General features: G+C 35.5%; 1 protein-coding gene across 1 annotated transcript in view; it reads right to left on the bottom strand.

Moving 5' to 3' along the window:
• Window positions 1-14,898: 14,898 nt before the first annotated feature.
• Window positions 14,899-22,928, bottom strand: part of PDHX (pyruvate dehydrogenase complex component X) — a 53,869-nt gene continuing 45,839 nt past the window's right edge. The window contains exons 10-11 of the mRNA XM_039866831.1: window positions 19,001-19,065; window positions 14,899-16,643 (exon numbers count right to left, since the gene is read on the bottom strand). Of these exons, the coding sequence (XP_039722765.1) occupies window positions 16,385-16,643; window positions 19,001-19,065 (324 nt within the window). The 3' untranslated portion in view covers window positions 14,899-16,384. The remainder of the gene's footprint in view (window positions 16,644-19,000; window positions 19,066-22,928) is intronic.

Below are 22,928 nucleotides of genomic sequence, written 5' to 3'. Positions count from 1 at the left end.
CCTCTCAGTGGATGTCTTAGAGAAGAAAAAATGGTAGCTTTGGACTTGCCCCTACATTCACTCACGTTGGTACTTTTTAAGTTTTTATAGAAAGCAGGTTTCTCTCTGCCTAAAAACCCAAGGGAAAAAACCCAATTCTTTAATTGACTCATATCCTGCTACGCTTTCTCAGGCTATTCATTTTCATACGAAGCCTCATCTTCAGCTGCAACATCCTAGTTTGAAGGAATGGGGGAGAGGGGTCACCTGGTGGTCGTCCCAGTCTCAGAGGGAGAACGCCTAGGTGCCTCTTCCCATAATAACACCGGGGCTGCTGTACCCAACACCAGGGCTGCTCTAGGCCATTTCAAAACCTCAGCAGGCTCAATCCTAGACACGAACACCACTTCTCTCCTAACCTGCCTGGGCTCAGTGAGGCACAAAGAATAAATTACGTAAATTCAGTGATAAAATCTGGTAACTGCCAGTTCCTGAGAACCCAAGGGATAAACAGTAAGAGGTATCATCAACCTTCAGGGAGGAAGAGACTACCTTGATGCAACAAAAATAAAGGAATGATGTGCTGCGGATCTAGAAAGGGGCTCTCCTTCTGCCTTGGGAGTGGCCCTGTGTCACTATCCTGATGCAACAAAAATAAAGGAATGATGTGCTCTGCGGATCTAGAAAGGGGCTCTCCTTCTGCCTTGGGAGTGGCCCTGTGGCCCTGGCTCTAGGAGACACCTAGAGCCTGACTGTGAGGTTGACAGTTGCCCACAAAAAAGCGTAACTTTTGATCTACTTGCAGGTTGGGCCTGTGGACTGGTTTTATTCGATATGCATGATGTTTCTTTTCTTCCTGTCGTGGCAGTTCATACCGTGCCTCATCCCTATCTTTATACCGAGGTTTAACCACACTAAAATGAACTGAGGGTCATCAAGGAGCCACAAAGGAGGGAAGAAGGAAGAAGCAGTAACAAGGGGCCATTTCTGGTTGAAAAAGATAGTCGTGACCTTGGGGGATGAATGGTGGGAATTGTGTATAGATAATACGTGAGACATGACTATAAAATAAAGGCACCCATTGTACTGCCTGGCTGGTGAGCCAATTTTATTATCATGCTGTCATACCAAATGTGTATAATAGCTACAGATCTCTTTTATTTATTTTTTAGCTCCAGTTGGAGAATCCACATCCATCTCCTCCTATAGCCCCCCACTTGGTCACCATGCAGCCATCAGCAAAGTTCCATGACCTTTGAATTAAGGGGGCTCTCTCACTTGGAATTTGACATTACACTCTTAAACTACAAAGTCCTCTGTTTTATGCCCATTCAGAAAGTCAAAGCAAACTCATTTACTCTATGGAAACCTGCTCGATAACCGTGGACCACGAAAAAATTGCTTCAGATGGCAGAGAGCTAATATGCTAGTGCTTACTCTATCCCTCATAGCCATTTGACTTTAGGAAAAGACCCATCTTTTTTTCTGGATTTTAGTTCTCTCCTTTTTAAAAATGAGAAGCTGGCTATACAGTCACATATCTTTCAGCTCTACGTTCTAAGCTTTGCAACTGCAAAGCTGAAGGTCTGAGAATCTGTGTCCCAAAAGGGCTTAAAAATAATAATACCAACACTTAAGTACTTCACATGTACTAACTCATTTAATCCTCTCTGGAACTCTATGAGGTATTATAATTATAACCCCTATTTTTTAGGTGAAGAAAAAGGCTTAGAGAGGTGGTGGAGTGGAGGTATGAATTCGGCGGTCTGGCTCTAAGGTAAGTACTCACAATGACCAGAAATACAGGAAAACAGACAGATCTGAGGATTGAGGCTCCTTGATGTCTGCAAACTTAGAAGGTGAGAGAGGGAGTGTGAGAATCAGTTTATTTGCCAGTCAACAGCACTCACAAAGAAGCAAGACCAGAGCCAGACAGCACTTTCTTTAGCACCTGCTGGATTCTCCTGTTATTTTGTGCACGCAGTACCCTAGGCAAACACAGGTACTTCACAATGACGATATGAATTAGGATGATTCTGGCAGCAAAGCCTTAGAAATCACATAAAGATAAAATACCAGCTTGAGATCTCTTTGCCATCTACTGACCTGTCAGTGTATTGATGTGGTTTGGGGTGGGAAATGTTCAAATGATACTGGATGAGGGAACACATGAGGCCAAAGAGAGTCGCTCTCAAGACTAGTTTAGAGAAATACGCTGTCTTCAGGGTCTTGAAAACATAGCCACACTGAGGTCCTGATTGTCACCTTATGATCTCCCAGCATTAGCCTCCTCAAAATCAAGCGCCTTTCACTGAGCCTGACCATAGCCCAGCCAAGACCTTTGCAAAAGGAAAGACAATATGCTTGTTCGTTTTGAAAATAGGTCTGTTAAAGAACCCTCAAACCCAACAAGACCTTCTACCAAGAAAGTTCTGGCCAGTTCGCTGCAGAAAGGTAGTGATGAGAGTGTAGAATGCTATCTTGATTATAAGCTCATTGCACCAGGGCCTAAGTTTCTGAATTGGGCCTCTTTTTAATGCTTATTTACTATAGAAATGTTTTATTAAAACACTGAGTGTTGTTTAGTTCTATGCCCTTCGGGTTTTTTCCATCATTAATCCTCTTGGAGCAGGGTGGGGCTGAGCTGGGAACAACACGATGTGACTCTGGGTGCAGCTGTCCTTATGCAACCCAGCAGTCCATAAGTTACCAGCACCTTTTGGGGGAAACCAACACAACCGTGCTACCTGACGCAGCTTCAGGCTGCTAGTCATTAAATGTACTATAGCCAACTCGGAAAGTTCTCTATGTTGGTAATTTCTTTTACTCCATCAACCAAATGGCTATGTGGCCTATGTGCTATCCTATAGAATGAAATACCTCTCTTTCCCTTGAGCTAAAACCACCCCATAAGAAGTTGTAGATTCTTTGCTACCCTGTCACTGATTTACCTACTGCACTATGTAACCCAGGAGAGCTATGAATCATCCCTCTTAACTCTTCAGCTAACAAAACAGGTTCCTTTTAATACAATTGCTTCTTTATCTAGATTTATTTGTTCTGAATCACGATGAATTCTTAGGGCACAATTTCTTATTGAGGACAGCTCTCCCTCTGTGTTTGTTTAGTGATAATTTTTATTTCAAGCTCTTCCTGAGTAATACTTGCCTTTTCTCAAGGCTTTATATTCCTAAGAATACCTGAGTCGCAGGTCGTCAGATTTCCAGCATTCATCAATCACAGGCAGAGGCACACATTTTCTTGTCTCTCTCTATTTTCATATGGGTCAGTGAGCAGTGTTAAAATTCTGTTTTTTTAGGAGCTGAACTCAGAGACAATCTCTTTTTTTCCCTTCTCTTTTCATAGTCATTATTTTAATTTTCAGGTACTGCAACAGATAATTTATACATTCAAACACTAGTTGAGGAATTACCATGTGCTGGACAGTTTGCTGGGGGTGGGGAGGGCAGAGTTGAAGAAACATGATCTGCTCTTAGGAAGCTCACAACATAGTGAATGAGATAAGAAAGATCAGGACTAGACAAAGCAGAAAGTGCTCTAAGGAAAGACCACAAGGCATTTATTTATAGGTGTGCAGAGGAAGACTGAAAGATCCCTACCTGAAAGATGCCAGAAAAATCCATCCAAGAGCCAAGAAGAAGTGATGCTCGACCTGAACTTTAAAGGACAAGTAGCAGTCATTTTGGGGGAATCCAAAGAACAGATGAATAGATGTAGATGAAGCAAAGGGAGAGGTTGGAGAGTCATGAAGGGCTTTGTTCCTTGGGCTAAGAAATTTGAACTTTATCTTAAAGTAGACAGGTGGGAAAGACAGCAAATTGCAATACAGAATGGTATCATAGATAAAAGGATAAAATCTCTGCTAAGTTCCTAAACATTGTTAAGATTCTGTGTCGCCATTTGCTTCATCTGACATTGCTTGGCCCCAGTGACAGCATGCAGAGCATGGAGAGACTAGTAGAGCCTAGTGCCAATTCATGGCGCCAGTTTATCTCCCGGGTGGACTTACAGCAATAACCATCTTCAGACTCTCATGGAGAATTGCGCTTGTTCTGTAATCTGGTCTACAGAGGGTTACAGGATGGAAATATCCCAGAAGCCTTCCTAGAACAGAATCTCTTTGTAAGAGGTCATGAAATGAGGGATCCAGATGGCAGAGAGCAGTGTAAATGGCACTCGCAGATGAGAAGAGTGTGCACAAAGGAGCAGAGACGCAAGTCAGCAAGCCCCACGAGTGACATGTCAAATACAGAGGGGTAGGGGAAGAGGTGGGTGAAAGGGATCAGAAGATCCATGGGTTCTCTTTGTTTCACGAGAACGTTGCAGCACAGAATTTGATGTTTCCAAGTTGGAGAAGTTAGAGTAGAAAGAAACTGTCTCAGCACAAATGAGTCAACAGCAAAATAATATAACAAATCACATGGGTTTGCTTGCTTCTGTTTGCAACCTCCTTTCTTTATCCATGCCCTAAAGCAGCCTGACTGTCATATGAGTTAGATATTCTCCCTTTGAAATCATGCACAGAGCTTAAGGAAGCTTTCAGATGGAGATGTCATTACCTTAATAATAATAGTAAAAAAAAAAAAAAAAAGGCTCAAGTACCATCCTAATCATCTCCTGTTGTCACTTATATCTGTAGCATAGCTCATGTTCACTCATGTAGTAAAGGCTCATCAGAGGACTTGGAAACTGCTCAGGAAAACAATTTGACTTCTAATGACCCCTGAACAATTCTTTCTTTCCTCTTGACACTGACTTTAAATTTTCCATAAGAAATTTTGGATAAAGCTAATTCATAAGCAACATAATTTTATGAGTGCATGGAATTTTTAGGTTTATCTGATTTCATGCACACTGGCTTCCCTGCTCCAAAACTCATATTTTTCCCCCTCATATATATGTTTCATGATGGATTTTTTTTAGGAATTTAAAAATTTAAAACTTTCACTCAAGCCAAGGTTCCTCAATTTTCATTAGCAATTTCATTAGTGAGGATGTGTCAGAGACAAAAGCAGTTTCAAACTGCTGGTTCCGTCGCATTGCCTGCAAATGACTGTCAGCCTAGCAGAGAAAAAAAAAAGGTTTTTGAGTTACTGTCTCCAGACATACCCTTATGTAAGCAGGTGAACTCCCTGATGTTACCCCCATTTAGTTCATAGTTCTTATTTCACAGATACAAAGAGGCAGGTTCTGGATACTGGACGATGGATATAGGTTCAGTAAATTTAATGCAGTAGGTGTATTTCTACAAACATAAACATAAATGAGGATTTTGGAAGTGCCATTTAAAACTATCTAAAGGGAATTTTCTAGGTAACCTTTCTGTGGATATTTTCATAAAGCAAAAGCCCTTTTGAAAAAAAAAAAACTTTCCATTTCATTGTTCTAATTTCAGGTTTTCGTGAATTTCAAAAAAAAAACATGATGGAGGTCTCCATTCTTTTTCATTTGTTGAGTAAGCTCCACACCAACTCAAAAGCCAATCATGCTTTACTGTTAAGCTTTACTAAACAGACAGTGAGTGACATTTGAAAACGTGGGCTACGGAAGAGGAAACTTCCCCATGAGTCAGTAGCCAAGCCCAGCAAAAGCTCTCATGCTTCCAACTAACTAGCCCACAGCCTTTCATTTCCAGTTCTGCTTTTTTAGTGGTCTAATTTCTGTCAAGAACTGAGAAATTGGTTTAGTTTCTACTTCCATAGGATAGTAGAGGTGCTAGCTAAAATGCTGTACATTAACAATGGTAGAAAAAGGGGCCGAGTCTCAAGACCTCAAATATGGGAACTCTTTCTCCTCAGCCCCATTCCACCTTCTCCTCCGTGAGGTTCCAAAAAAATACAGTAAATGAGCGGAGAGCAAGGCCAGGAAAGAAAGACATATTGTTAACCGGCTCCTGCCTCAAACCCTAATGCAGTAGATCCTGGGGAGCTGGCTTAGAACACAAGCACTCTTGCCAGAGGAACCTAGCTCCTAAATCCAGTCACACATCACAGTCACCTAGGGAGGTCTAGTTTGTTTTGAACTGTAATTCCAAGTCTCACCTCAGACTTCCCTCCAGGGATAGGACCCCGTTAAAAAGCGTGGCACAGTGGCCTATGTCTCCCCCCGACCCCACCACCACCAGAGAACCACTGATCTGAGCTGGAAGGCATAGGGCCAGTGATGTACTGAAGCTGGTTTGTTCCGGCTCGTGGGAGCTGATTGTTAAATTTTCAGGAATTTTGCAAGTACTAATTAAATTCTATTAAATAAAAAGTTAAATTACATCAAATACTACTAAATAAATTTTATCAAAACAAAGATCAAAGCTCATCCCTTCCTAATCATTTATAACATTTTACTATTACCTATATTCTGGAGATTTCATACATCTATTGTATATGTAACGGTGGGAAGTGCTATATAATGGTGTATGGCTGCAAATCTTCCCAACTCTGCATTCAGTGACTTCACGTTGATAACTTGAGGTCATTTATACCATGAAAATCAGCAAATGCTAAAAATCAGGGCTTCATTTGTTGTCGATTGTCTCTAGACTTAAAGTAATGGGAAAATGCAGTTACCTACAAGGGAGTTCCCATAAGACTATCAGCTGATTTCTCAACAGAAACTCTGCAGGCCACAAGGGATTGACATGAAATATTCAAAGTAATAAAAACTAAGGACCTACAACCAAGAGTACTCTAGCCAGAGAGATAAAAGAGCTTCCCAGACAAGAAAAAGCTGAAGGAGTCCATCACCACCAAACCAGTATTACAAGAAATGTTAAAGGAACTTCTTTAAGAAGAAAAAAGTATATGAATAAGAAAATACTGCAAAGAAAAAATTCTCACTGACAAAGGCAAACACAATTAAAAGCAGTTGATCGACCAACACTAAAGCTAGTACAAAGGTTAAAAGACAAAAGTAAAAAGATCATGTATAATTACAACAGTAAATTAAGAGATACACACAAACACGCACACAATACAAGTAACAAATAATGACAAAAATGTAAGTGTGGAGGAAGTGAATAAAAAATGGTAGCAATTTTAGAATGTGTTCGAACTTGAGCAACCATCAAATTAAAATAGAATGCTATAAACATAGCTTGGTATATATGAAGCACATGGTAACGACAAGCCAAAAATCTACAAGAGATATACAAGAAATGAAGAGAAAGGAACCTAAAACACTACAGAAAGTCATTAACATACAAGAGAATAAAAAATAGAGAACTACGAAAACAATCAAATTAATAAAATAGCAATAACTATATACTTGTTGGTAATTACCTGAAATGTAAATGAATTAAATGCTCCAATCAAAAGACGAATGGATAAAGAAGATATGGTACATACACACAATGGAATATTACTCAGCCATAAAAAATGAAATCTTATTTGCGACAACATGAATGGACCTAGAGGGTATTACACTAAGTGAAATAAGTCAGAGAAAGACAAATACCATATGCTCTCACTTATATATAAAATTTAAAATAAATAAATAAACGAATGAACAAAACAGAAAAAGACTCATAGATACAGAGAAACCTATGGTCACCAGATGGGAAGAGGGTTGGGTGGCTGTAAACTAGCGGTTACAAAACAGTCACAGGAATGTAAAGTACAGCGTAGGGAATATAGTCAATAATATTGTAATAACTATGACTGGTGAAATATGGGTACTAGACTTAGAGGGGAGATCTCTAAGTTACCACTTTGTAAGTCACATAAATGTCCAACCACTATGCTGTACACCTGAAACTAACATGATATTGAATATCAACGGTAACTGGAAAATAAAAATTTAAAAAAAAGTGATGGAAAAATGTCAATAATGCAGATTAAATTTTAAAACATCATGTCTATTAGTCTCTACATCGTGAACAGCACAATATTTGAGGAAATATTCTTCCAGTATGAGATTAACTGATTTCAGTAAAGATGTTACTCTCCTCACTGACAAACATGTAAAATTCCAACATATATCTTTGTTGTTTTAACTCTCACCTTACTCTTCATGTGAAGGAAAATATCAACCGACGTTCATGTCAAGAACCATACTTATTCACCAACGGCAACCATTGTTTGGCTACAGATACAAGAGTTCCATAAAATTGACGAGAGAGTAATAAATAAAATTTACAACAAAGAGTTCTTTATGTCCTACTATTACTTGTGAGTTGTATATTTTAGTAAATTACTTTATTACACACTTACTGTATTTAATAGTATTGTGTATTCTATTAAATTTATGATTTGTATATTTTATTATTTGTATGTAAGTAAAATTTCTTAATGTACTTACTTTTGATTATATATTCATATACATTTCTTTCTCAGAGAACTTGTTGTTAAACATTTACCAGCACACCACTGCCTACACCAAGAACAAAAACAAAGTGAACAACCTCTTTGCCTTCTTCTATCCTACAGGTCTATGCCCTTATCCCAGCTTTTTAGTTTACCATTCCCTGTCAAGAAAATTACAAAGATTGTAGAAAAATACAAATCAAAAGGAAAAGAGATTTTCCTGAAGACTCAAAGCAGATAACTTAATCTGCCTAATTCAGCCCTCCCTAAAAAAGAACAGCTTTGGGCTGATGTGACCATACCGTCCATGTGGCGATAATAAGAGAGAATCCTAATAAATGGCAGTCTTGGCACCATAACGTCATAAACGTCCTCTCACTTGAATACATATAGATGGCTCCTTAGGAGCAGAGGATGAGTGGGGGAGAGGAGGCAGAGGTATCAAAGTAGCCAACAAAAGGAGTGTAAATCTTCCTGTCAAATGGGGAGCACGTCTGGGATTCAAAATACAAGATCAGTGTGCGCTTCTACCCTTCTTCAAGCAGAGTGCACATCAACATCGGGGTTTCTTATGCATTTTATTTTAAAATTGTTGTTGCTTGTGATTTTAGAATGTCTTTCTAAAGGGGAAGTAAAACACAGTTACCAAACATAGATGTATAGAAATTTTTCCAATTCTGTTACTTGGCAGTCTTCCTGCTGGGTAACTTTAGGCCAATGTCAACAGCCAACACTAACTGCTAAGGAGTTTCCTTCAGTGCTGAAAAAAAGTTGCAATGAAACTTTAAAGTTTTCTTCAATAAAACAAACAAATAAAAAAGATCAGACCCGTCTCTAATCGAATCAGGTTTCTGACTGCTCATGTTACCCTTGAGTTCTTGTCCACCCATCTATTCAATACCCTGTGTTTTTCCATTTGCTACAGTCTTTCCTTAATGATTTTTCTCTTAAAAAAAATAAGAAGCAAAATACCACCAAATATGTTATTAACATTTGAGTACCATGAGGTAGAAACCTTTGCTAAGGGAGAACAATTTTTCACTAATGAAAACCACAATTGATGTAGATAAGAAAAAGAGGTGGCTTCAGATAAGCTGCTTTTGATGGCTTATTTATAATATTGCAAACATATATGCATAGAAAGACTTCTCTGACCTCTGAACAAGAGATGAGTCAATGCTACCATCATAAAATGTTCACATATCCATCTACCAGAAAAGGGAAACTAGTCTCAGAACATCTCAGAGAAAGCGAGATGTTATGAGCTAGTCATGACAGACGGTAACACTTTTATTTAATCAGTATATTCTTGAAACCTAGGCACAGAACTGCTCCAATGAGATCCCTCAAGCCCTTAAAAAAAGGAATGTTTGGTGAAGGTCAGACTGACATATTTAGGGAGTTGAGAAGGGGGAAAGAGTGGGAGAAACCCAATCAGTCTGGCATCCTATGAGAGATGAGCCTTGTGTTACAGTTTGTGAATAAATAATTGTGTTGGTAATAGTAAGAACAAGGGTGTAGAAGTGATATATTTCAAACAAAAACATATCTAAGAAACTTACAAAACAATCTGGGAAAAAATCGGGGACATATTTCTACTTACCAAGCTCTGCTATCTGCATAGAAAGAACATGTACTTTCAACCACAAGGACATTTATTAACTTAAAAAAATTTTATTAGGATTTCTTTTACCGTGACTTATCCCAGAACGAAAGTAAAGAACTCTTTGGTATCATCGTACAATAATTTGCCCTCTAAAGAACATCAAGGTGTTTTTCTGTTTGACCCTTAATTATTAATCCATACCAGCTATCACCCCTTCATGAATCAGAGGTTAAAGGGATACATCATTCACTAATTCTAAAATCTAGAGGACACTAAATGTCAGATTTCTGTGGCTTTAGCTACAGACTTATTTCTATATTCCTGTAGGAGGCGCTATACTGAGTTCGACAAGGCATTTTCACAGTATCAAGAGGCATTTCCCCAACTCATATCTTTTTAGTGTGATAAACTCCAGAATTACCTAATAAAGTGATATTTTTAAAAGAGGAATCTCTAGTGAGGCTATGGGGCCAGACCACCTGCCTTGAATCCTGTCACTGCTACTTGCTAGCTGTGCAACCTTAGACAAATTACTTAATGTGTCTTGTTTGAAATACTAATAGTATTAATAACTATCTAATGGGGTTGTGGTGAAGACTTAATGAGCTAATAAGACATACAAAGCATTCAGAATATCTGGAACACAATACATTAGCTATTACTATCATGATATTTTCATGGTCAACATATATATACTTTAGAAACAAGGTCTGTAACCATTTAATGAGAGCTAAGTAATTAGAGAACTAGAAAAAATATATTGAGATATCTACCTAGAAAATATGTAAAGTAGAGAATTTCCCAAATGATAATTTTAAAAATTTTTATTTACCAGTTTAAGTTGATCGAGGGTAAGGGCTGTTAGCTATGTATGAATCCTCAGTGGCCAGGCACAGATGTTCACCATTGTTCCATGAATAATGCATTTCAACATTTTCTTGTTTCACATTTTAATAAATGTCTCACCTAGAAAATAGGGGAATTTACTTGAAATAAAGTGACAATATTTTCAATATTACCTCCAGTCTAGTTTTCTACATACAGACTGCTACATCTTTTTAAGGTGACTTATCAGTGGATATTATTCCAAATTAAAAGGTCCCATTTTACTTCTCAGCCTCTCTGTTGGGTTGTTGTGCCAGTTACTAATATATTGTATCTCAGATTCAAACATACCCTTTAATACCTGCTCTAAAATAATCAATGATTCTTTTGAGCATTTCTCCTTTACAGCAAGCACAGTGTTAAGTTTTCTCAGTAGAAGGTGTCCAAGCCTTCTACTAAGGTAATTCTATTAGGTAATTCTAGCGATGCATGGCTGGTCAGCAGATGTTAAAACATCCAGTGATGCTTTGCTCCTGCTATGTGCCCAGAATGGCAGCGCCAGCTCGGCCTGGTGACCACCTTCTCATAGCCCTCTCAACAGACCCCATGCGCTCTGGTGCTCCAGGCCTTCCGCCTGTAGTGACACCCTGATCCCCCTAAGTGCAGCAGCCTAGCAACTGAGGCTGACCTGTGTCCTAGAGGGTGGCTTCATATCTCCCTGGCAACTGCAGACAGATCTGGCCTGGGCACAGCAATGAACTTCTCTGCCACCCTGACTGATAAAACTGTCAACACAGAAGCCTGAAGCCTCCAAAATAAACACAGAGGTAACTACTTTTGGTTCTGAATTTGGAACAGACTCAAAAATACTGATTAAAAGTGTCATGTTCTATATCATGATTTTATCTATAGAGAAACAAAGCTTCTAATTTTTTTAAGCTTGTATTTTTCTAAGCCTTCCATTCAGACACAGAAGTTATAACACTTCAGTATTTCGAGTTGACAGTAGTTGTCCATATTTAAAATAAAAATCCCTCAGCACTTCTTGCTTACAACCACCATAAAAGCACAAAAAGAACCACTGCAGAGAACATCCAAATTGATTTAAAAGTGGTCATGGAGTAAATACATTAGTGTTATTACCGAAGAAGAGAACCTTCAGTTCTTGCAAGTGGAAACTGCTCCCTGTTAATACAGAACTATCTCGGCAGCAAGAATACAGTTTAGAAAGCTGTATACTGTAATGTAGTGAGCTTGAATTTTGGCGCTGCATAGAAAGAGCTATGTGCTTTTGGCCAAATTACATCATCTCTGAGTCTGTTTCCTTATCCTGCCTTACAATGATGATTGCAAAGTAAGATATACCTATCTTTTAGAGTTGAGATTAAACAAGATAAGTCAACACCATTGTGATTAATTTTTCCTCCTGTTTCCTCATTTTATAGGTAAGACTGAAGCAGAGCAATAAGGTTTTTACTGAGAATACAGTAATTTATAGATAAAAGTTGAAAACAGGCTTAAAATACTCTTGATTTAAGTACACAACTTGGGAAACAAAGTCTGTACTAAAAGCCAGGAGTTTCATTGAGAAAAATGGTTAATTTCTTAAGTACCATCCTATAAGCTTCCTGGTAAATGTCATTCCCTATCAAACAGACTGCTGATGAGCCACTGACAAAAAAGTGTAGAATAAATGTAATTTGTGGTATTAAATATTTAACATCTTAGATTCTTATAACACTTTATGCTTTATGAAGTGCTAGGACTATCATTTAATTTGATCACAACAGCCTTATCTTTAAAAGTCCTGCTTTTAGTGACAGGAATAATGAAGAATTTCATAAAATAAGAAATTTCAGAAAAAATAAATTATTTTAGGTGTGGATAAAGGAAAATCATGACTAATTAATGACTTTGCTAATAATTTCTCAACTTTTCATAAAAGCCCAAGGTTCCCTTAATTGTACCTATCATATAGTAGAGCTTACAATAGAGGTTTTTAAAAAAGCTACTTTGCTAGGAAGAAAAAGGCTGCTTGGATTTGTTGCAAAAAATGTAGATAAGTGATAAATGTGAAAGTAAACTTTATATGATCAAAGAAATAAAAGACAGCCACCTTAGGCTAATAATGTTTCAAAATACATCTTTATTCCTTATCATTTTAATTAAGTGGTGTCTTCAATATTACAAGTCTAGACAAACCATACCTTCCCTCCCACCCTGCCTGTCCCCATCTCTTAAAACCGAAGACACTAGAAAATAAAAATTCTAAATCCACAAAACTAAAATAATTTAATCGGAGGACTATTGTTTTCTCCATTTATAAAAAGTTTAAATGTCCTCTGAAATATACTACTTGCTGTACATAACTTATAAGGACCTTAATCTTTTCTATGCTGGTGATGGGGGCCACGGGGCACTGTGTTTTGGACTGGGAAACGCATCCTTGTTGATGCATTATCTGACAGCACACACTTGCCTCATGTATTGATAATACAGCACAGCAAACTAACATGCCTAATAGTCTTGATTTTCTCCCTTTTTTAAAGCCATTTGACCTAGGACAACTCATACTTTCATTATAGTAAAAACTTCCAACTCGTTCTTGCTGACTGCTGTCCTCTCTGTTTTAACCGACCTTGCATATTGTGGCTAGACTAATCTTAAAGCAATTCTGCATAGTTACTTTTTTCTTCAAAGACCAACGAAAGTCTCCCATTAACAAGGTCATATTTAAATAAACGGCTAATTCTTACCTGCCACACACTGGGTTCTTTCACTTATTCACTTTACCTGAGACAAAGTCCATCATAATGCAATGTGTAATGAGAACAAATTTTCCCTGAAAACTAAAATTTAAATGCCACTTTTATTTTTCTCCCACACTCTAAGTACAATATATTAACTCACAGCACCATCTACCTTTCAATAAAAGGTTAGGAAACTAGGTTTACTTTTAGCATAACGCCCAAATGGCTGGCTTATACAATGTAGAGTGAAATTAAGTCCAAAATGCAAAAAAAGAAAAAAAAAAAGCTAAAAATACAAGTTCCATTTGACAGTATACAAAAAATACTTGTACCAGTATACACAAATTTCTTAGTAACGTTTCAAACAAAGGAGTCTTGCCAGCAGTATAATGATCATTTTAATCTGCCACAAAAAAGTCAGTGAGCAAACTGTACCCGCAAATGTTAACTAGAAGTTGCACTCAAGGAGAAGCAGGGCTGTTTTGACTTAAAAATTCTAATGTTCATTGATATTTTCATGCCCAAGGTGTTAACTGTAATGTGTGTTGCCTTTTCTTTAGGAGTCTTTTCCAATATTTTAGTCAATTTCCCTGTTTAAATGAGAAAATAACCAGGTATAAAATTTCATTTTTATATCCTCTCAGTGTAAAATCTATCAATACTACAAATACACACACACACACACACACACACACACACAGCTTGCTCATGCAGTATACAGTTCATTCCCTATAATGATCCAAACCAAGTACACCATACTTCTTTCTCAAATCAGTGTTATTCTTTGACCTCATGCTGCAATAAAAGTCTTTATAGAAATGCCAGTTTCCTTACATTAACCTAAGCAGTATAGTAATACTAGAGAAAATACTTTTAGTCAGCATAAATGAGCATTTATATCAACAGCTGAGATGTGAAACCCTGAAAAGTCAAACTATGAGAAGCAACTCATTATATGAAAAGCCTGGTTGTGATGTCCATGAAGAAATAAAATGTCTTCAATTTATACAGCATTTCTCCTGTGCAGTTCACAACAACTCTATAAGGCGAGCTGGGGTGGGGATCAACACTCATGTCCCCTACAAGGAATGAGATGCAGTATGGTTTATGCATCTCAGCCCATGGAAAACAGATCCAAGCCAAGAGTTTATGGGTTGGAATTCCTTTTTTTTTTTTTTGAGTCTTTACGTTCAATGATTATCAATATACCAAGTAATAACAAATAACAGGTTCTTGAATTCTATCATCTACTAATTTTGAGTAAGAGATACTAAAAGCAGCCCAAATAATTATACTAGTATTCACTGTTCTAACCCTTTAGCCAGAAAAAAAATATTTTAAGACTGGCTGCTGCTTTACATGCTCTATTCCTCAGATATAAAAATTAGAAAAACATACACACACAAATTTCAGTTAAAACTGACTGAAATAAAATAATTTATAAAAGTTGTTTTGAAAGTAGCATTTGGTTCCCACTTTCAGTACATTGTTAATATGACAAAAGTTCTAAAGACTATTTTTTAAAAAGCTTGTTAAAACTGAGCAATTGGATTAAGCATTTTCTTAACAATTGATAGACTGTGGCTCTATGTCAGAGGCTCTTTCTTTAAGTGTATGTAGTTCATGTCATCCCATACAACTTGTACTAATATAGTCTTTCTTTTGGTGATACATGTCAGCAGATACTAACATGAGCCTTTCTATGACTAGTTAATTAAATTACCATCTAATTTTTTGGTACAACTATCTTGCCAGTTGTAGCAGTTTTTAATAGAAATAAGCTCTTTCAATCTTTACAATAATTAGTGAAAATTCCATATCGACAGATTAAAAAGGATAGTTCTCACCTGCTTCATAAGCCTTCTCTTCTACTCTCTTTCTAAAGTTTACATTCCATATTCGTTATTTTCCTAATGTCATATTAAGTTTAAATTCCTTCTTTCCTTCTGTAGAGTTCTTTTTAAGCTGTTCCAGGAAAATCGCTAATCTACTTCGAGCTTTCACTAAACTTCTGTGTCCTAACACTTAAAACACAATAGAAATTTTTATATATTCTCACATCTTATTGCACAATACAAACTTGATTAAAATGCATTAAGAAACAACATTTTGTGTTATAATCAATACTAACTTAAAATGTTTGGAGGAAATAGCATAATTTATTTTAATATATTCCATCTTATTATAAAGGCAAGCAGTTACTTCTGAGGGTACAGATATTTAAACTGTAGTTTACCATTGAAACAAACAAATTTTTTGGTCTCTTCATTTTTGATTTTTTCTTCTTCTTCAGAAGTTCACAGTGATACAGAAGTGAAAAATAAGACTGATAGAAAGCACTCTAAAACATATGGCTTTATATACATAAAAAATTCAATAATGTTGCCAAAACCCCTAATACAATGTGATCCTTATTTATTTACTATTCTCCAGGATATTACATATTCTGTACATATTAAATTGTTCAAGTATATCTAGAGCAGTACTGTAAAAGTGAGGTCCCACTGCTAAATTAATGGGCATCTCTTTGAAGATCATTTCTAATTTCAATACAATTAAGTAGAATTATAACAATTTGTTTAGTTTACAATTTATCATACATTCTCAAATATTCTAAAATGCTTCAAGGAGCCAAACATATAATATAACTTACATCTAGTTTATTAACACCCTTTTTGTACAGCACCAGAGGTTAAAAATGGATCTGACTAAACAAATGTTCTCCTTCTTTTATTAGAAACAGTTTGTTATCATTTATTTCTACAATATGAAACCCAAGTTGAAAATGAAGACAACTTGGGTCAAATTCCTTCACCTTAAATAAACAACATTTCATCCGCTTCACACTTAAATACCTAATTTTTTCACATAGTATATATTTCTGTTAACAACTCTAGCTTTGAGGACTAGGCAAGCAGAATAGGATTCTCCAGGTTTGCTTTAAAACTTTCAAGAAACCTGGTAGCTAGTTCATCATCTACCACTCGGCCGTCACTTGACATTGTGACTGTGATGAGCTGGTGCTGCTGGAGTTTGTCATTTCCCTCTTCGTCCTGAGTGAGCTTCAGCACAGGTCGGAATCTCCCAACAGCCAAAATGCAGGCCTGAGGAGGGTTGATCACTGCAGTAAATTCATCGATGCCAAACATCCCCAAGTTGGAAATACTAGGGGTAAACAAAAAGCTCTGAAGGCGGCATGTCTTCAATCAAAGAACCCGTTCCCCAAGCATGAATTTTTCTTAACTAAAAAACTGTGCTACAGACTTTATACCAAATCATTTAAAGACAAAAGATAAAATAACATTTACAATAGTAACAAAAAAACAAATATTAACACATATACAAATATTATATCTAATATAAACACCTGTTCAGAATTGAACTGGAAGTCTTAAGCAGTGGCATATGGCAAGAAAAAGAAATGTAAGGTCTTAAGGACTGAAAAAAAATTAAACTGTCATTATCCACAGGTGAACTGATTATGCACAGAGAAAATCTAAGACTACAGATACACTCATCAGATTAATAAGTGAATTTAGCTAAGTCACTAGATAAAAGGTCAAGGAAATTTAAGAATACCATTCACAATAGTATCAAAAAATATCAAGGAATACATCTAATGAAACATATGTAGGACCTCTATACGGAAAAGCACAAAACATAACTAAAAGAAATAAAAGAATACTGAATAAACAAGGGTTTATACCATGTTCGCTGACTGGAAAACTCAGTTCTGTAAAGATGTCAATTCTCCTTAAACTAACCAAAAGATTCAATGCAATCCCAATCAAAATCCCAGTAAGGTTTGTATGTATGTGTGTGGATGTAAGAAAAATGACAAGTTGATTCTAAAATTTACTTGGAAATACACAGAGCCAGGAAAAACAATCTTGAGAGGGAACAAAACTGGCAAACTTTTATCACCACTATCAAAGTATAGCTTGGTGGTACTTAGCCAGGGATAAACAAATATGCCAATGGAAAAGAAGAAGAAAGAACATAGAAATAGACAGAGCACATGCACGACCATCTTCTCAATGCTATGGAGAAGGAGTAACCTTTTAAATAACATGACACGGGGTCAAATTAATATCCATATGAGGAAAAAAAGAGAATCTTGACTTTTATCTTCATACCATAAACAAAATCCAATTTCAGATGGTGATCTACATGTAAAAAGTTATAAAGCTTCTAGAAGGTAATATAGAAGAACTACTTTGTGACTCTTTAGGCGATAATTCCTAACAAAACAAATAGTACCAACTATAAAGAAAACTACTGATAAATCGGACCTCATTAAAATTCAGAAATTCTGTTTATTAGAAAACACCATCAAGAAAGTTCCAAAGGCAAGGCACAGAGTGGGCAATGGTATTTGAAATAATATATATCTTACAAAGGTCTGTGCATCTGGAAATAAGAACTCCTACAAATCATTTTTAAAAATAGCTATAAGACTTCAACACGTACTTTATCTGATGAGTTACTATATACCCCAATGGCTGAGAGATAAAAGAAAACAGTTTTCAACATTATTAATTTGCATTTCTCTGACCACAAAGAGTACCACTATATACCCTAAGAATTGTTAAAATTTAAAACCTAACATTATTACTGGGGATTCTCATACACTGTTGATGCCAATAAATATAAATTTGCATAATCATTTTGTTAAATTGTTTGGCAATACCTATCAAAGTGTTTAACCAGCAATTATACTTTCAGGTCTATAAAACAAAAATGTGCATATGTAGTCACCATAAGACACACATAAAATAGCACCATTATTTGTAACAGCAGCAAACTGTAAACAACAAAATGCCCAACAATGGTAAAATACTGGCATAGTTATACAGTGTACTACCGAATACTATATACTGTAATAATATCAGATAAGTGAATGCTTCACACAGCAACATAGGTAATCTCACAGACATTAATGCTGAGTAAAAGAAGTCAGACACTAAGAATGTGTATGTATATAAAAATCAAAGCCAGCAAAACAAATCTATGGTGATAACGTCAGAATAGTGGTTACCTTGGAGGTGATGATTAGGAAGTATATCCTGCTTTGGTTGGTTACACAGGTTTCTTTCACATTCAAGCTACACTCACTGTGTGTAAGTTACACTTAAATGAAAACAGACCTGATATTAACTGAAGGGTCTAAGTGTTAATATTCTCTCTAAAGTACCTTAAAAGAGATTGCAAGTAGAAAAAAAAAATAGTTGAGGTTTACAAATCTATTGTATTCCTATGTATTTTTTAAAATTTCAGAGTGAATGTTATTCTATGAACATCTGAATGGGTTAACTAGCTAACCCTAATGGGTTCCTACTAGCTTTGATATGAAAACCTGATTAGTCTGAAAATATTTTCTCATATTCTGTTATCTAAATAAAATATGTGATATTTAACTTAAATTTTAAAAAATGTTTCAGAAAATAAATAAAACAGGATAACAAGGACTTCATAAGTCTTTTATCTGTGCAATCCTATTGATAATTGAGTTTAAATTTTACCTAAAAGATCCTCCTTGGTACTCTTCAGGCAATAATTTTCCATCTCTTGCTTTCTTTGATAGAATCTGAGAAAAATACAAAGTGTGTCAACCAACACTATAGTTTACGTAGTAAAAGGGTATTTGTCACTTGAAATATTTATACAGGGTACACGCTCATCTGATATGCTTTGATTTAACTTTACGTTTTATATATATATCTATATCTATATAGATGATTTTCTCTAAAACAATTTAAAAAATGAAGTTAGAGCACAGATAGTCTAAGAAGCTAAAGATGTAAATCAAAAAACTAGAAAAATCACTTTCCTTTAAAATTTCAAGTATTGGAATTACCTTGTGCGCCATTACTATTGCAGAATGTTTCAGTGTTTTCTATTTTGTGTCTACAATTTTTTCTTGAGATAAAATATTAGAAGAAGCCATTCTTGTCAACCTAGTATTTTTAAAAAAATTATGCAATAGCAACAAACTCACAACCACATATCAATTTTCATCCTTCAATTTTTGCCTTTTTTTAATCCATAACATATATATAATTTCTGTAACAAAAACAAAAACAAAAACAAAAAAACCCCATAACTTTATATTTCACTTCTCAATATTGTGTTAAATCTTTATAAATGATTTTTGAATGTCTGCTTAACCATACAATAACGACATCTGCTAGAATTTACTTAGTCATTTCCCCAGTGTGATAATATGGTTCTTGGTTAATTGGTTTCTTTTGAACGATTTCATATAAACTCTCAAAAGTGGAATTACTAAATCCTAGAAAATGAACATTATTTTGATTCTTGGTCATACAGCTGAAACATTTCCTGTATGAGCTAGTCCAGTTTACATTGCCATGCAGAATATAAGAATGTAGTAATTTCTTATCACTCTTGACAATATTGATTTCTAAAAACTTTCAGAGGAAAAAACAGATGATACCCTGAGAGTGATTTTAAGAAAAGTTGTTAAATTTTCCTTTACTTGCACTTGCAATTAACCACATTTCTGTTCATTTTTATTTGTCAATACTTCAAAAGTAAGGGAACAGAGGTTGAGTTATTATATATGAAAAGTTAATAAAAAATTACTTTGTAAGAAGAGTAGAGAAAAATAAAGCTACTGTCATTTGAGTGGATGAAATAAATCCAGGTCTTATTTAATATTCAGTATTATATAGAATAAGTATAATTACGACCAACGTTAATAACTATTTAATTTTAACTCACAGATGATTTAAATTTTGAAAAATAAAAAATTCTTCAATTACAGATTTATACTATTTGGATATAGTTACTCATGAAATTATTTGGATCCAAAATGAAAAATGAAGAGATGGACTTAGACTTGTATAGTCCATGGAATATCAGAAGTAGAGAGAACAATCTACAGATGTATTTTTCCTGCCTTAAGCAATATAACTGTTCACATGATTTGAACAGGCACATATCATGTGGACTCTGAAAGGCAGATGACCACATATCCTGATGGGCTACCACACTAAAACAAATAAAAATCACATTCATTTTAAAAACCAGATTGTAAGCACACATAATACACTTAAAAAAAAAAAATCTCTTTAGACCTTAAACACATCAGCCTGGAGTAAGAACAGATTCTGAGGAGAATTGCTGGTTCTGAAAATTCCTAATTCTCACTGGGATTTTCTGGTAACATAAAAATGTGAACTTAAAGTCAAAGTAGGTGTTACTTGAAGCATCCAGCTGAAAGGATATAATACAAGATGACTAGCAAACATTTCTAAAATATATTGTATGTTTTATTAATTCATTCAAAAAATTACTGGATACTAAAAGCAAACTTTATCTCTGCCTTTTAAAAGTGCTATAATTAATGAAGAATTAAGAATAGTGTGGGATGTAAGGCTTGTTACTATGTTACTTTACTTAAGGAATACAAACTTGAACTTGACTGAGACATGCCATTAGCACCACACATTGACATCCTTGGGATTACTTAAGGTCAAGTAAATACTTACTGCAAGTGTTCTTAACCTAAGGTCCACAGATGAATTTCCAAGGACCAACAAACTCCTTGGAAAATTAGTTTCAGTAAAAATTTATATTGAAATTTTTAAAAATTCATTGAGCAATCTCCTAGAATTGGATATACGGCAATGAAGAAGACAGTCGATGTGAGACAGCAGGGAATAGAAGGTACAACAAAGTAATTTCAAAGAGTAACAAAACCATATCAAGACAATAAAACAGGGAAATGTGAGGAAGGTATTGTAGCTATGGAAGCCACAGAAAGCCTAAGAAAGTAGCATCTGAAGCAAGAAATGCCTGGGTTTAAATAAATCCTCACTTCCACTGTTTTTTAAATGCATCATCTTGAACAAATTTCTTTAAGTGTTAAACTCAGTTTCCTCAATTTTAAAACAGGGAAGTTTAGGTTCTAACTGTAATACTGGGCTAAAGGGATTTTATGAAATGCTTAGCCTTAGTGTCTAGTGTATCCTAAGAACAAGAGAATAGAGTGTTGATCATAGATAGCAGGGTCAGAGAGAGAAGCAGGTAGAATGAGAAGCACAGACGAGCAGCCAGAACCCAGCAAACCCTAAAAGTTGCTAGGAATTACAGGAAATGCTCAAGGACTCCCAGAAACCCTAGGACACTCCAAAAGGTTAGGACTGATCTTTCTGCAGTGGAGAGGCTGCTGACAGTGCTTCCTTCCCACCTCAACTTCAGTTCTTTCAGGATGGAAGGGAGAGAGAATGCTAACATAGCTACTCTAAAAACTATTTATCACAGTATTGAAATTGGTACATTGGTCAAAATCTAAGAAACCTCCCTATAATAGTTAATTTTAAAAATGTAATATGTATAAAGGAAATTCTAACTCTACAGTTAAATGCAATTTCTACTGAACTTCATAAAAATACTAAAATGCACGTATTCTCACTGTTGCTGAAAACCCTCCACGAATAAAAGGCAGTGCAAGCACTGTCCTAGTAAACCTACTTCTGTTACTTTGACTTTTAAATTGGTCAAATTAATACCACCTCTCAATTATGAAAAACTGTACACTTTTATCTATAAAAACACACTCCATAAAAAAAAAGGAGTGAAGAAAAGTTTAAAAATGTCAATTCCACTAAGGTTACCTCTAATTATGTCTTACTCGAAGATTCCAAGGGTATGCCTTTTCAACTCGATTGCCTTGCATTCATTTATTTATTTTGGGCGAGTTGGTCACACATTGATACACTGTCAGTTCCCCAAAGAAGTCTTACCTTCTACCTTCAATCCCCCTTATAACTTGTTCTACCACTATCCATACAGCCGGTCCTCGTAAATGAAAACAATAAAAATCACTTATCTAAATGAATCGGAAATGTTCAATGCTAACACTTCAAGGCTTGTGATATTTCTGCCCTCAAAACACCCTTAGAAATTACTGAGGCTGTCAAAGCTGATCTACTCCCTATATTCCTGCCTGTTCAACGTGATGTTTTTAGTGAAATCAGATTCTTCCATACTGGAGTTACAAAATTGCTTTAAAAAAAGAAATGGAAAAATAAAGTACTTTTGCTTCTGGAATACTAAGTACGTTCAGGGGTCTCAATTCTAGAAAGGAAATGAGTAAGCTTTTAAGAATAAAATGATGTTAACAGTGAGGTCTATCCATTATCACTTTCACAGAAATATAGTTTCAACTTAAACTTTAAAATCTGTCTAAAATATTATCTTTGGAGTTGAATTCTAAACTTTGAGAAGTAAAGAATTTGTCTATAAATTGAATACAGTTGTTATTTATGTTATTCCTAAATTTCTGAATGTTAAATATTCTTAAAATGGGTCATACCTGGATAAAACCTTAAAACCTCATATACACAAATGACGATCACTTGGAAACACACACACACACACACCTGTATATATATAAATATATATAACTATATACAGATATAC

The sequence above is a fragment of the Pteropus medius genome, unplaced genomic scaffold, assembly GCF_902729225.1.
Source record: "Pteropus medius unplaced genomic scaffold, Ma_sr-lr_union100, whole genome shotgun sequence".
Lineage (NCBI taxonomy): Eukaryota > Metazoa > Chordata > Mammalia > Chiroptera > Pteropodidae > Pteropus > Pteropus medius.
This window is presented reverse-complemented; position numbering and strand designations above follow the sequence as displayed.